Source organism: Fopius arisanus, unplaced genomic scaffold, assembly GCF_000806365.1.
Source record: "Fopius arisanus strain USDA-PBARC FA_bdor unplaced genomic scaffold, ASM80636v1 scaffold00115, whole genome shotgun sequence".
In the NCBI taxonomy this organism is placed as follows: domain Eukaryota; kingdom Metazoa; phylum Arthropoda; class Insecta; order Hymenoptera; family Braconidae; genus Fopius; species Fopius arisanus.
In genome coordinates this window covers 255,357-268,983 of record NW_011887854.1, presented here as the reverse complement: position 1 = coordinate 268,983, position 13,627 = coordinate 255,357, and the positions used below count along the sequence as shown (strand labels likewise).

The window sequence follows — 13,627 nt, the reverse complement described above, 5'->3', positions numbered from 1 at the left end:
GTGATGGATCAAGTACAATTGAATGAAGTACCTACGACAACTTCTGTGAGTGATTAGGGAATTGAGGATTGGAAAAATTGACACGCAGATACCTATTTTTAGGAGGGATACAGTAAATTTACGATATCTATAACATTGATTACGAGATATTTTAACGAATAAGACTTTATTATGATAGGGATCATTGTAATGATTATTGTAAAATGTGAAAAAAAAATATGAAAAATTATGATGGATTGACGTAAGGAACTCTAATGTAACGTTCTGTGATTCGTTGTTTGTAGGTGAAATTTAATAAAAATCATGATGTATCATAAAGGGCTTCAAGTGAATCTACTCGTCCTGATAAATTCCTTTCCGGCTTTAATCCCACAACAAAGACTCGTTAATCCCCGAGTCCTCGGGGTATCCGAGATAGTAAATACACAAAAGTAGTCCTTCGAAAGAGGGGGGATATAAATAGAAGCAAATACTGAAATTTCAATTCAGTTGAGTTCTGGTCGCCGAACGGATCGTTACACTTGCAAAATCCGAAGTGAAAAGTCGAAGGAAAAAAAATGTCTGAAAATGTGGAGAGTAAGGGAGCGTCACCAGTGAGAATCACATGGGGGTTGAAACCCTCTGAGAACAAGGACAAGGAGAACCTGATGCCCTCGGCCCTGAAGAAGTCTGAGAAACGCGTTAGTATCAGCTCTATGGAGGTGGATGATAGAATCAGGGCGATTTTCGAGCCCACAGGATCCATTCCAAAACGCTTTGGAGAAGTGAAGAACCGATCCACTAGCCATAATTCCAGTCTCCAGAGGGTCCAGGGGCAGGACAGAGTGTTCACCAAGACTCGGTTTCACGTCTTCAACGAGAGCAAGGAGGAGAAGGAGCTGGAGGAGTCGAAGAAGTTGACTACGAGATTTATGAGGCCTTTGCCACTGGATGGCCAGCTGCCCTCCAGGAAGACTTTTGAAGCCTTCAGCAAGGCCAAGAATTTTTTCCAAAGGCGGGAGTTGGCTGGACAGGAGATGGGAGTGGAAAAGGAGGAGTTGGAGAAGTCAGAGGTCAGGGAGAGACCAGATGGCAGGCAAAAAAGGACCTTCAGGCGTCTGGCGAGGCTTCACTCCATCGATGAAGCTGCCAGGGCACCCATACCCCAGATTATACCTGCCAGGAGAGTCAATCAACTCATTAGAGAGCACTTCGAACCCACCAGGGTCACTCCTCACGATGTACCACCCCCTAAGCCTCCGAAGATCAAAGTTCTTCACAGATCCACTCACGATCACAACGGGGAAGAGGTGACGTGCAAGTGTCCTCTAGGTGGACAGATCCCACAGATCAACCTACCCTACCCTGATGAGGTCATGCTCTTCGAGGAGGAGAAGAACAGGTTGGCAATTATGAATTTTTTTTTGTCGGTATGGGCTAGTGATCAGGATATTAATATTTTGAGGATATTAATAATATAAATAATATTTTGTTAGTCATAGGATCGATAGCCTTCAGCAGTAAAATATTTATTAATTTACAAACATTTTTTATTTTAATATAAATAATCTTAAAAATAATTGATGTCAATTTCAGGTTCCGGAATTTTACTCCGAACTATCGACACCTCAATGCCAGCTCAGATCAGAGGCAGACAGTCGTACACTTTTTGCTACGTATTGGCAGTCATAATGGCCTTCCCTCTCACATGATCTATCAGACCGTAAGGATCTTCGACGATGTGCTCCAGGCTAAGAGAATTCCTGTGCAGAAGCTGCAGCTCATTATGATCGCTGCATTGTGGATCGTCATGAAGAAGGATTATATCGTCTATCGCATCCCGGGGGCCAAGAGAATGGCACATTTTGCTGATGGAGTTTATACTGAGGACGATGTCAGGGCTGCCGAGGGCCTCATTCTTCAGGCATTGAACTTTTGGATTACTTATCCTGATCCTTTCTCTATGCTCACTTATTTCATCCTCACTGTTGATCATTCCGATTTCATCGGGTGCGAGGAACGGGAGAAGATCTACTACTTCGGAGGGTACATGGTGAGTGTATTATTTATATAGGGATTTATTTATTTTCATTTCAATTTTTGTGGGGGAATTTTCCGGTGATATCTCTTCTTCTGGGAGAGGCATTCCATTTCCGAGTTTTTATCGAATATCTCTAGACCTGGTAGGAATAGAAAAAAATATGAAGAGGATTTTTTTGTGGGGAATTTTCAGACCCAAAAAAAAATTCCAACAAAATTTTTTTCGGAGATATAGTCTCCGGAGAGTAATGGAAATTACGAATAATTTTTTTCATGTGTTTTATCACGACAGCTGGACCTGGCTCTCCTCGACGATGACCTCATGAAGATCTGCCCGATCCTCTTGACAGCTACAGCTGCAGAATTGGCGATTACTCTCGTCATGGAACCTGAGAGCACCCTGTACTGCACCCCATTCACTCGTTGGCGCACAAAATACGCATTCGGAAAACTCAAAGACGAGGAGATCAACTGCTATCGCAACCTTTTGATAAGAAACATCGCAGAGTCTTGCTACCGCTCCTCCAAGAGTCACGTCGTCCACAAGAAATACTCAAAATCAAGGTACGGAAAAGTTGCCAAAAAGTTAATTGATAAAATTCAAAAATTGTTGCCACCAAATATTTAATTATTCCACAAATTCCATTCTCTTTCGTACTATTATTTTATTATTCCCGAAGAAAACGCATAAAAAAAAATAGTGGTCGTTTTATTGCTTGATAGATAATTCGATAAATTGAATTGTTTTAATTGTGAAATGTTTTAATGTGTGAAAAAAAAATGTCTCGTGGAAAATTGTCAGGTGGTGTTATGGATATGAATTGTAAGGAAAGAAAAATGTAAACAAAACAAATACCCTCGAATAAAAAAAGAATGAATCGAATAAAGATGACATCACGTACTTTCTATTCGCATTATGTCACGCGTCGAGTCTCTAAAAATAAATCATGATGCGTTAAACCGTAAATACGACCCTCAAGCCCCCACTCCATAGATAAAATTCTAAGAAATTTTCCCAAATCCACAATATTCCCACCGGAAAAATGTCTCAGAACTCATCCTCGCCTCACAATGAAAACATCAAAATATCTCCGAAACGAATTCAATAGACGCCAGAACGAACATTCAATAATTCCTCAATGAAAGATAAAACAATTGAGAACTTAAATAAATAATTGTTACAAAATAAATTATTATAAACAATTTAAAGTTCTGTACAATTGATGGATTGATGGATTTCATGTGTGTTGGGAAGAGAGAAATGAGTCATTTTAAACTCAATAACTTACAGTTCATTGAAATAATTGGGGAAAAAAAATACCTATAGGCTGTTCGAAATTCCAATGTTATGAGTGTGGGGATAATGAAAATATTGTTACAATTCCCCTCCCCAGTTTGAAAAATTTACCGTAAGTGGCGCTGTTGTGACGTCTTCCGCCCAGTTTTCTTCATTTACCCGTGGGAAGCTGAAGTAAAACCGGTACGAGTGCCAAAATAATATCTAAAAGTCATTCAAAATTTTCGAAGAGTCTCTCAAAAACTCGAGCCATCAGTGGAGAAGTGAATTTAAAAGTTTGAACAATCGTGTAATGTGAAAAATTGGCATTTTCTGATTTTAGATCAGTGAGAGGACGCAAACTGAAATTTATCGATCTTGTATTCTGCCACACCCGACGGCCATTTTGGGGCTAGATTATTGAGGCTAATTTACTCCGGGGACGTTTCAACGTCCGATACAGTCAAGATGGACCAGATAACACCGAAGGAGGTGAAGATCCTGGAGAATCCAGAGGACATCCAGGAGAGGAGGGAACAAGTCCTTGGGAGATACTCGAATTTTAAGTCAGAGGCGAGGAGCAAGAGGGATAAACTCGAGGACTCACGTCGCTTTCAGGTGAGTGTTTATTTTAATTGATTGTTGATTATTTCGAATGGATAACTTGTGAGAGCCTTTTTTCGAATTTTTTGAGAAGGACGAATTTGTTTTTTGGGGATATCTTCGCAGTAGAGGGGATAAGCGGAAAATGACAGAGAATTTTTTTGGTGTACAATTTTGCGGGCTACAAAAAGGTTCTCTGGCTTTTCTGCTTAAACCCAACGGTTCTGGAGATATCAAGAAAAAACAAACACAAAATCCTGAAACGTCAACCACGTGATTCGAAAATCGTTATACAATTTTCGCTCATATCGTCTAAAGGTCGAGGTTTACGGATATATACGATAAGAAATTTTATTCAGAGATCTGAATAATCTGCGAGAAAGGTCTCATAACGTTTCTCTCTAAAGCAAACGGTTACCGGGATATCGCCGAAAAACAAATCACATGGCGACATAAAACCGTTATTTTCAGTATTTCAAGCGCGATGCCGACGAACTCGAGGGTTGGATCTACGAAAAATTGCAAGCAGCATCTGACGAGAACTACAAGGACCCGACGAACCTCCAGGCAAAAATCCAGAAGCACCAGGCGTTCGAGGCAGAAGTGGCAGCTCATTCCAACGCAATTGTCCTGCTGGACAACACCGGCTCAGAGATGATAGCCCAGCACCACTTCTCCAGTGATTTGATTCGCAAACGACTGGAAGAACTTCACCGTTTGTGGGAGCTCCTCCTCTCACGTCTAGCCGACAAGGGGCTGAAGCTGCAACAGGCCCTCGTCCTTGTGCAATTTATCCGCCATTGCGACGAAGTGATGTTCTGGATTCACGACAAAGAGGCATTCGTCACGACCGACGAATTCGGCCAGGACCTGGAGCACGTGGAGGTCCTCCAGAGAAAATTCGATGAGTTCCAGAAGGACATGGCCAGCCAGGAGTATCGAGTAACTGAAGTAAATGAATTGGCTGACAAATTACTCCTTGATGGACACCCAGAGCGCGACACAATCCTCGGTCGCAAGGAGGAGCTCAACGAGTCCTGGCAACGACTCAAGCAACTCGCAATTCTACGACAGGAGAAGCTCTTCGGAGCCCACGAGATCCAGAGATTCAATCGCGACGCAGACGAGACGATGACGTGGATCGCTGAGAAGGACGTGGTGCTGTCGTCAGACGATTTTGGTCGAGACCTGGCGAGTGTCCAGACACTTCAACGAAAGCACGAGGGTATAGAGCGAGATTTGGCAGCACTGGAGGACAAAGTGGCGACTCTCGGAGCCGAGGCAGATCGTCTCGCAGCAATTCACCAGGTCGATCACTCCCAGCAGATCCAATCGAAGAGAGCCGAGATCCTGGCGTCCTGGGAGAGTCTCACCGCCAAAGCCAAGGAGCGTCGATTCAAGTTAGATGAGTCCTACTATCTCCACAGATTTCTCGCTGATTACAGGGATCTCGTTTCCTGGATGAACGACATGCGTGCGATAATATCAGCAGACGAGCTTGCCAAGGATGTGGCAGGTGCTGAGGCACTTCTTGAACGTCATCAGGAGCACAAGGGAGAGATCGACGCCAGAGCTGATAGTTTTGACGCAGCAACTCTAGCAGGGAATAAACTCCTCGAGAGAAAACACTACGCTGCAGAAGAAGTTGCCAGGAAATTGGATTCCCTCGCAGAGGACAAGTCGAGTCTTCTCGCCTTGTGGGAACAACGGAGAATTCTCTACGAGCAGTGCATGGACCTTCAGCTCTTCTACAGAGATACGGAGCAGGCTGACGCCTGGATGGCGAAGCAAGAGGCCTTCCTGGCAAATGAGGACTTGGGCGACTCCCTGGACAGCGTGGAGGCTCTGATAAAGAAGCACGAGGACTTTGATAAGTCCCTGGCAGCTCAGGAGGAGAAAATCAAGGCACTCGATGAATTCGCTGGTAAATTGATCGAGGGTGAACACTACGCAGCTGACGATGTTGCCCAGAGGAGAAAATCTCTCCTCCAGAGACGATCAGTTCTGCTCGTGAATTCAGCTGAACGCAGGAGAAAACTCGAGGATGCCTACAAGCTTCAGCAATTCGAGAGGGATTGCGATGAGACAAAGGGTTGGGTAAATGAGAAACTTAAATTTGCAACTGACGACAGTTATCTGGACCCAACGAATCTCAATGGAAAAGTCCAGAAGCACCAGAATTTCGAACAGGAGCTCAACGCTAATAAGACGAGGATGGAAGAGATGGTGAGCATTGGGCAGGAGCTCATCGATGGTGAGCACTACGCAAGGGAGAGAATAAAATCACGAATCGATGAGATTGTTTCCCTCTGGGAGAGCCTCGCCAGGGCAGCCGACAAGAAGGGGACAAAACTCCAAGAGGCATTGCAGCAGCAGCAGTTTAATAGAACTGTCGAGGACATTGAGCTCTGGCTGTCCGAAGTCGAGGGTCAACTGATGAGTGAGGATTATGGAAAGGACCTGACGAGTGTACAGAATCTTCAGAAGAAACACGCACTCCTGGAGGCCGATGTGGGATCACATGCCGATAGAATCGAGGTAATTGCTCAAGCTGCTGAGAAGTTCGTATCCTCTGGTCACTTTGATGCTGAGAACATCAGGTCTAAGCAGGAACAACTGGGGAGTCGTTATGCCGCACTCCAGAGACCCATGAGCATAAGAAAACAGAGACTCCTGGATTCACTCCAGGTGCAACAGCTCTTCCGGGATATTGAGGACGAGGAGGCATGGATCAGGGAGAAAGAGCCAGTAGCTGCTTCCACTAACAGGGGTAGGGATTTAATTGGTGTTCAGAATTTACAGAAGAAGCATCAGGTTGTACTTGCTGAGATAAATAATCACGAGCCCAGGGTGGCAGCTGTTTGTGAAGCTGGATCGAAAATGCTGTCGGATGGTCACTTTGCTGCTGATGAAATTGGCCAGAGGCTCAGTGCACTCGATGAGCACTGGCTACAGCTCAAGGAGAAAGCCAAACAGAGGAAAATTGATCTCGACGACTCTCTCCAGGCGCATCAGTATTTCGCTGATGCCAATGAGGCTGAGTCCTGGATGAAGGAGAAACGTCCGATTGTCATGAATAATGATTATGGTAAGGACGAGGATAGCTCTGAGGCTCTTCTGAAGAAACACGAAGCACTCGTCAGTGATCTTGAGGCTTTTGCCAGCACCATTGGAGCACTCCGGGATCAGGCAGCTGCCTGCAGACAACAGGAGACACCAACTGTTGATATCGCTGGAAAAGAGTGCGTCGTTGCACTTTATGATTATGCAGAGAAATCTCCTAGGGAGGTCTCCATGAAAAAAGGAGATACTCTGACTCTATTGAACTCTAATAACAAGGACTGGTGGAAGGTTGAGGTGAACGATCGTCAGGGATTTGTTCCAGCGGCTTATGTTAAACGAGTGGAGCCAGAGGTTGGACTGTCAGCATCTCAGCAGAATCTTGCCAGAGAGCAGAGCTCAATTGCTGCGAGACAGGCGCAAATTCAGGGACAGTACGATGATCTACTCCAATTGGCACACGAGCGTCAGAATAAACTCAATGAAACAGCGAAGGCTTATGTTCTTGTGAGAGAAGCCGCTGAATTGGCGACCTGGATCAAGGACAAGGAGAATCATGCACAGGTCCAGGATGTGGGTGAGGATCTCGAGCAGGTGGAGGTGATGCAGAAGAAGTTCGACGATTTTCAGGCTGATCTCAAGGCTAATGAGGTCAGGCTTGCTGAGATGAATGAGATTGCTGTCCAGTTGATGAGTCTTGGGCAGACTGAGGCTGCACTCAAAATTCAAACACAAATTCAGGATCTCAATGAGAAGTGGACGAGTCTTCAGACATTGACTGCTGAGAGGGCGAGTCAATTGGGCTCTGCACATGAGGTACAGAGATTTCATAGGGATGTTGATGAGACTAAGGACTGGATCAGGGAGAAGGATGCTGCGTTGAATAATGATGATCTTGGCAAGGATCTCAGAAGTGTTCAGGCATTGCAGAGGAAGCACGAGGGGCTCGAGAGGGATTTGGCTGCACTTGGGGATAAGATCAAACAGTTGGATGACACTGCCAACAGGCTTATGCAATCACATCCTGACACTGCTGAGCAAACTTATGCCAAGCAGAAGGAAATCAATGAGGAGTGGACTCAACTCACTGCCAAGGCCAACTCCAGGAAGGAGAAATTACTGGACTCTTACGATCTTCAGAGATTCCTCAGTGATTACAGGGATCTCATGGCCTGGATTAATTCTATGATGGGACTTGTCGCCAGTGAGGAACTCGCGTCTGACGTCACTGGTGCTGAGGCTCTTCTTGAGAGGCATCAGGTGAGTTTTTTTTTATATTTGGGAATTAGCTGGGACTCTATCGTGAATTCTTGTAGAATTACAGATCCGAAATTGACGCGAGATATGGAATCCTCGAGGTACCAGTTTTTTGCATGATGGGATTTTTTTTGGTTTATTTAGATTTCGCTGGAGTGAGGAGTAATGCTCGGGTTTTGTTTGAGAGAATTAACATGTCGCTATTGTAGAGATATTTAATAATGAATAATAATAACAATAATAATAATAGTAAAAATTAATAATTCGCCGTTTGTGCATTAACAGAATTACGAAACGGAGCCATTGCACTAACTTTCAGTTTTCGTTTTTATTGAATACATCGTAATCCGTGAGAGCTACAGAAATTCGCGTCGGGACTTTTTTGTAGGAAATTTCACACTCTACAAAAAAGTCTAATAACAAATTTTCCTATCTCCCCTAGATTCCGCGCTAACGCCGAAAAACCACTCCCCTTCTATTTAACTCCCTGTTCTCTCGATTCGATTTTTCCCGAATATCTGAAAATCGACTAGTCCCATGAAAAAAATACATCCCACCTTTTTCGAAGCTGTTGAAATTTCCCACGAAAGCTTTTGTATAAATATTTCGCTATCTCCCTTAGATTCCACACTAGATCCCTAAGTACCTTTGAGTACTCCGTGAATGTAACTGAATTCTCATCTTTCAGGAGCACAGAACGGAAGTGGACGCACGTGCAGGTACATTCCAGGCCTTCGAGTTATTCGGCCAACAACTCCTTCAATCCTCCCACTACGCCAGCGTTGAAATCCAGGAAAAACTCGAATCAATGGCCGAAGCCCGTCAGGAGCTCGAAAAGGCGTGGATCCAGCGTCGAATGCAACTGGACCAGAACCTGGAGCTCCAGCTATTCTGTCGAGACTGCGAGCAAGCAGAAAATTGGATGAGCGCTCGTGAGGCCTTCCTGAGCTCCGCCGACGCGGTCGACAGCAGTGACAACGTGGAGGCATTAATTAAAAAACACGAAGACTTCGACAAAGCGATAAACGCACACGAGGAGAAAATCGCTGCACTCCAGACACTGGCTGATCAGCTGATAGCAGCTGAGCATTACGCAGCCAAACCGATTGACGATCGTCGCTGTCAAGTGCTGGATCGTTGGAAGCACTTGAAGGACGCCCTGATCGAGAAACGATCGAAATTGGGAGAGTCTCAGACACTCCAGCAATTCTCTCGAGACGCTGACGAAATGGAAAACTGGATTGCAGAGAAACTTCAATTAGCGACTGAGGAGAATTACAAAGACCCAGCGAATATTCAGTCGAAACACCAGAAGCATCAGGCATTCGAGGCAGAATTGGCAGCCAATGCTGACAGAATTCAGTCTGTCCTGGCGATGGGTGGAAATCTCATCGAGAAACATCAGTGTGCTGGATCAGAGGACGCAGTCCAGAAGAGACTGGCGTCAATAGCTGATCAGTGGGAGTACCTCACCCAGAAGACGACGGAGAAGTCCCTGAAGCTCAAGGAAGCCAACAAGCAGAGAACTTACATCGCAGCCGTTAAGGATCTGGACTTTTGGCTGGGTGAGGTCGAGAGTTTACTGACCTCTGAGGACGCTGGAAAGGATCTCGCATCTGTTCAGAATCTAATGAAGAAACATCAACTGGTGGAGGCTGATATTCAGGCACACGAGGAGAGAATTAAGGATATGAATGCACAGGCTGACTCTTTGATCGAGAGTGGGCAGTTCGATGCAGCCGGTATTCAGGAGAAGAGACAGAGTATCAACGAGAGATACGAGAGAATCCGTAATTTGGCAGCTCACAGACAGGCAAGACTCAATGAAGCTAACACTCTCCACCAATTCTTCAGGGATATTGCTGACGAGGAGAGCTGGATCAAGGAGAAAAAATTGCTCGTGGGATCTGACGATTATGGTAGAGACTTGACTGGAGTTCAGAACCTGAAGAAAAAACACAAGAGGCTGGAGGCTGAACTGGGGAGTCACGAGCCAGCGATTCAGGCGGTACAGGAGGCCGGGGAGAAGCTGATGGATGTCTCGAATTTAGGAGTACCTGAGATCGAACAGAGGCTGAAGCTTCTCAATCAGGCGTGGGCTGAGCTGAAACAATTGGCTGCCACTAGGGGTCAGAAACTCGATGAATCACTCACTTATCAGCAGTTCCTGGCTAAAGTTGAGGAGGAAGAGGCCTGGATCACTGAGAAACAGCAACTTCTCTCTGTAGAAGATTATGGAGACACAATGGCAGCTGTTCAGGGGCTCCTGAAAAAGCACGAGGCCTTTGAAACCGATTTTGCTGCTCATGGGGAACGCTGCAAGGACATCTGCGAGGCTGGGGAGTCCCTCATTGCCTCTGGAAATCATAGGGGAGAGGCCATTGGTCAACGCTGCACACAATTGAGGAGCAAATTGGATCAATTGGGGGCCCTTGCCACTCGCAGGAAGACACGACTCACTGACAATTCAGCTTATCTACAGTTTATGTGGAAAGCTGATGTCGTGGAGTCATGGATTGCTGATAAAGAGACTCATGTAAGGTCTGAGGAATTCGGAAGGGATTTGTCGACTGTTCAGACTCTTCTCACGAAACAGGAGACATTTGATGCTGGATTACATGCCTTCGAGCATGAGGGGATTCAGAATATTACGACTCTGAAGGAGAGACTTGTCGACGCAGGACACGAACAGACCCCTAATATCCAGAAGAGACACGCCGATGTCATCACCCGATGGCAGAAACTCCTGGCGGACTCTGACTCCAGGAAGCAGCGACTCCTGAGGATGCAGGACCAGTTCAGGCAGATCGAGGAGCTCTACCTGACATTCGCGAAGAAAGCGTCGGCATTTAATTCTTGGTTTGAAAATGCTGAGGAGGATTTGACTGATCCTGTAAGGTGCAATAGTATTGAGGAGATCAGGGCACTCAGGGAGGCGCATGCCTCGTTCCAAGCGAGTTTGTCGTCGGCTGAGGCTGATTTTCAGGCACTCGCTGCCCTTGACAGACAGATAAAGAGCTTCAATGTGGGACCCAATCCCTACACATGGTTCACGATGGAGGCGTTGGAGGACACCTGGAGAAATTTGCAGAAGATCATTAAAGAGAGGGATGTGGAGCTCGCAAAAGAGGCCCAGAGACAGGAGGAGAACGATAAGTTGAGGAAGGAGTTCGCGAAACATGCGAATGCCTTCCATCAGTGGCTGGCGGAGACGAGGACGTCGATGATGGAGGGGTCTGGATCACTCGAGCAACAGCTCGAGGCCACGAAGAGAAAGACCCACGAGGTCAGGGCTCGCAGGCAGGATCTCAAGAAAATCGAGGATCTTGGGGCCATTCTAGAGGAGCATTTGATTCTCGATAACAGATACACCGAGCACAGCACTGTGGGACTGGCTCAGCAGTGGGATCAACTCGATCAACTCGGAATGAGAATGCAGCATAATTTGGAGCAGCAGATTCAGGCCAGAAATCAGTCTGGTGTGTCGGAGGATGCACTCAAGGAGTTCTCCATGATGTTTAAGCATTTCGACAAGGACAAGAGTGGAAGACTCAATCATCAAGAGTTCAAATCCTGTCTCAGGGCACTCGGGTATGATTTACCTATGGTCGAGGAGGGACAACCTGATCCTGAATTCGAGAATATTCTGGATATTGTCGATCCTAATAGGGATGGATATGTCTCTCTTCAGGAGTACATGGCGTTTATGATTAGTAAGGAGACCGAAAATGTTCAGAGCTCTGAGGAAATTGAAAACGCATTCCGTGCAATCACTGCTGCCGACAGGCCTTATGTCACTAAGGAAGAACTTTATGCGGTAAGTTTATTTTTTATTTTTGGGTTGCGGAAATAGTAGAGATCTTTAGAATAAATATAGACTATTTGAAAAATCTCTCTCTCGTCTTTGGATCGACCCACAAGTGAATTTGAAAAAGTGATTGGTTAAATTAGTCCACCTCCATGGCCCTCGTGGCCCTCGCGTTCATACCCCCACCACCCCGGGAGAGAGAATATATAAGGACTACTCGCAAATATCGGAGCTCATAATCGAAATTCTTATTCGTGAGTGCAGACTTTAATGCTTGTCCCTCTCAAAGTCAATTATGATAAATATATTTACGCATTACACAGGTATCATTGTAGTACTGCCTTATTATAATTTTTTTTGGAATATATTTATACAAATATATGAAATATATAATTTGTATAAATATATTATATATAAAAAACGGTGAGTGAAAGATTGGAATCGTAAGATAGGTGAAATAAATCGATGACAGATTTCGTTTAACAATTGATTTTCTTTCTGATTACAGAACCTTACGAAGGACATGGCCGATTACTGTGTGGCACGTATGAAACCCTTCGTCGACGCCAAGAACGAACGATCGATTATTGGAGCACTGGACTACATAGATTTTACTCGCACCCTCTTCCAGAATTAATCATCCCTTTTTTTAGTAATCGTATACTCAAGCATAAATTATTATTCAACATTATACGACTTTTACATTGGATTGTATTCAGAGCACTGCAGGCTTTCTCTTCTAATTTAACAACCAGAATTTTTGGTAATTATTGTATTGATGAGTTGCTTGCGGTGTTAGTCTATTAAAAATGCATATTCAGTTTTATGGAGTATTGGTTATTGGAATATTGCTGGTAATTGTAGAGAAGGTATAAATGAATGTTATTGAACACGATATTTTTTGTTTTGTATTCGTTTTTATTGAACCAGTTTTACAATAATTTCTACAATAATCGTTGCAAATTTAATAATTTTGTTATTTTGTGGCTCGTGTGGTACGGTTTCTAAGCGGATCGTGCAGATGACGAGGATTTTCCCCGCAAAGAGCAACCAGACGACGATTTTATTGAGAATTAAAGCTCTCAATATATTTCTCATCAGGAGACTGAGGGCATCTGCGGAAGTGCACAGTCCACAATTATCGAATTCGTGAATTACTTTCTTTTTTCAAAAATACATAAACAGTTTTAGAGTGTTGGTTACTAGAATATTACTTGTAATTGTTTAGAGTGGACAAATGAACATTTCTGGACAATATTTTATCGTTTTGCATTATTTTTTATTAACTCAATGCTACAATAATTTATTCATTAGAAATTCAATAGTTTTACTATTTTTCTACTCATGTTCTAGGTTTTCTCGACGGATTTGCAGTTTTCCAGGTAGCAGAGGAAAATAATACCAACGGCCATGGTATAACTCCTGGAGAATACATAAATCACTAGAGAAATTGGTAAATAAACGCCCATAACACTCCAGGGGAGGAATTCTGCGCGTTTTATGTTAACATAAAATCTCATTATTTCGCTCCCGCCAGGTGGAGCGCAGGCTTTATTTATGTCACATTTCAATCGGTTTTGGAACGTTTGTTTGGTGCGTAATAA

At 44.4% G+C, this 13,627-nt stretch overlaps 2 protein-coding genes and 1 long non-coding RNA gene across 5 annotated transcripts; 2 read left to right on the top strand and 1 right to left on the bottom strand.

Moving 5' to 3' along the window:
* Positions 1–500: 500 nt before the first annotated feature.
* LOC105271639 (uncharacterized) lies at positions 501–3,729 on the top strand. Of its 2 annotated transcripts, XM_011313321.1 has the most exons (5): positions 501–1,381; positions 1,576–2,032; positions 2,312–2,583; positions 3,414–3,499; positions 3,639–3,729. In XM_011313321.1, the coding sequence occupies exons 1-4, from the start codon at positions 558–560 to the stop codon at positions 3,430–3,432; spliced, it is 1,572 nt and encodes a 523-aa protein (XP_011311623.1). In that variant the 5' UTR covers positions 501–557; the 3' UTR covers positions 3,433–3,499; positions 3,639–3,729. The 2 variants fall into 2 exon arrangements, with proteins under 2 accessions (XP_011311623.1, XP_011311622.1); XM_011313320.1 differs by lacking the exons at positions 3,414–3,499; positions 3,639–3,729 and having other exon boundaries at positions 2,312–2,911.
* A 16-nt stretch (positions 3,730–3,745) lies between these two features.
* On the top strand, positions 3,746–12,920 carry alpha-Spec (alpha spectrin). 2 transcript variants are annotated; one of them, XM_011313322.1, is made up of 5 exons: positions 3,746–3,913; positions 4,370–8,218; positions 8,275–8,316; positions 8,904–12,032; positions 12,532–12,920. In XM_011313322.1, exons 1-5 carry the CDS (start codon positions 3,764–3,766, stop codon positions 12,658–12,660), a joined length of 7,299 nt encoding a protein of 2,432 aa, XP_011311624.1. In that variant the 5' UTR covers positions 3,746–3,763; the 3' UTR covers positions 12,661–12,920. The 2 variants fall into 2 exon arrangements, with proteins under 2 accessions (XP_011311624.1, XP_011311625.1); XM_011313323.1 differs by lacking the exon at positions 8,275–8,316.
* Positions 12,921–13,031: 111 nt separating this feature from the next.
* On the bottom strand, positions 13,032–13,613 carry LOC105271638 (uncharacterized). Its single transcript, XR_892663.1, has 2 exons — positions 13,238–13,613; positions 13,032–13,138 (listed from the first exon to the last, which is right to left on the bottom strand). It is a non-coding gene; the product is annotated as an uncharacterized lncRNA (long non-coding RNA).
* Between the last annotated feature and the right edge of the window lie 14 nt (positions 13,614–13,627).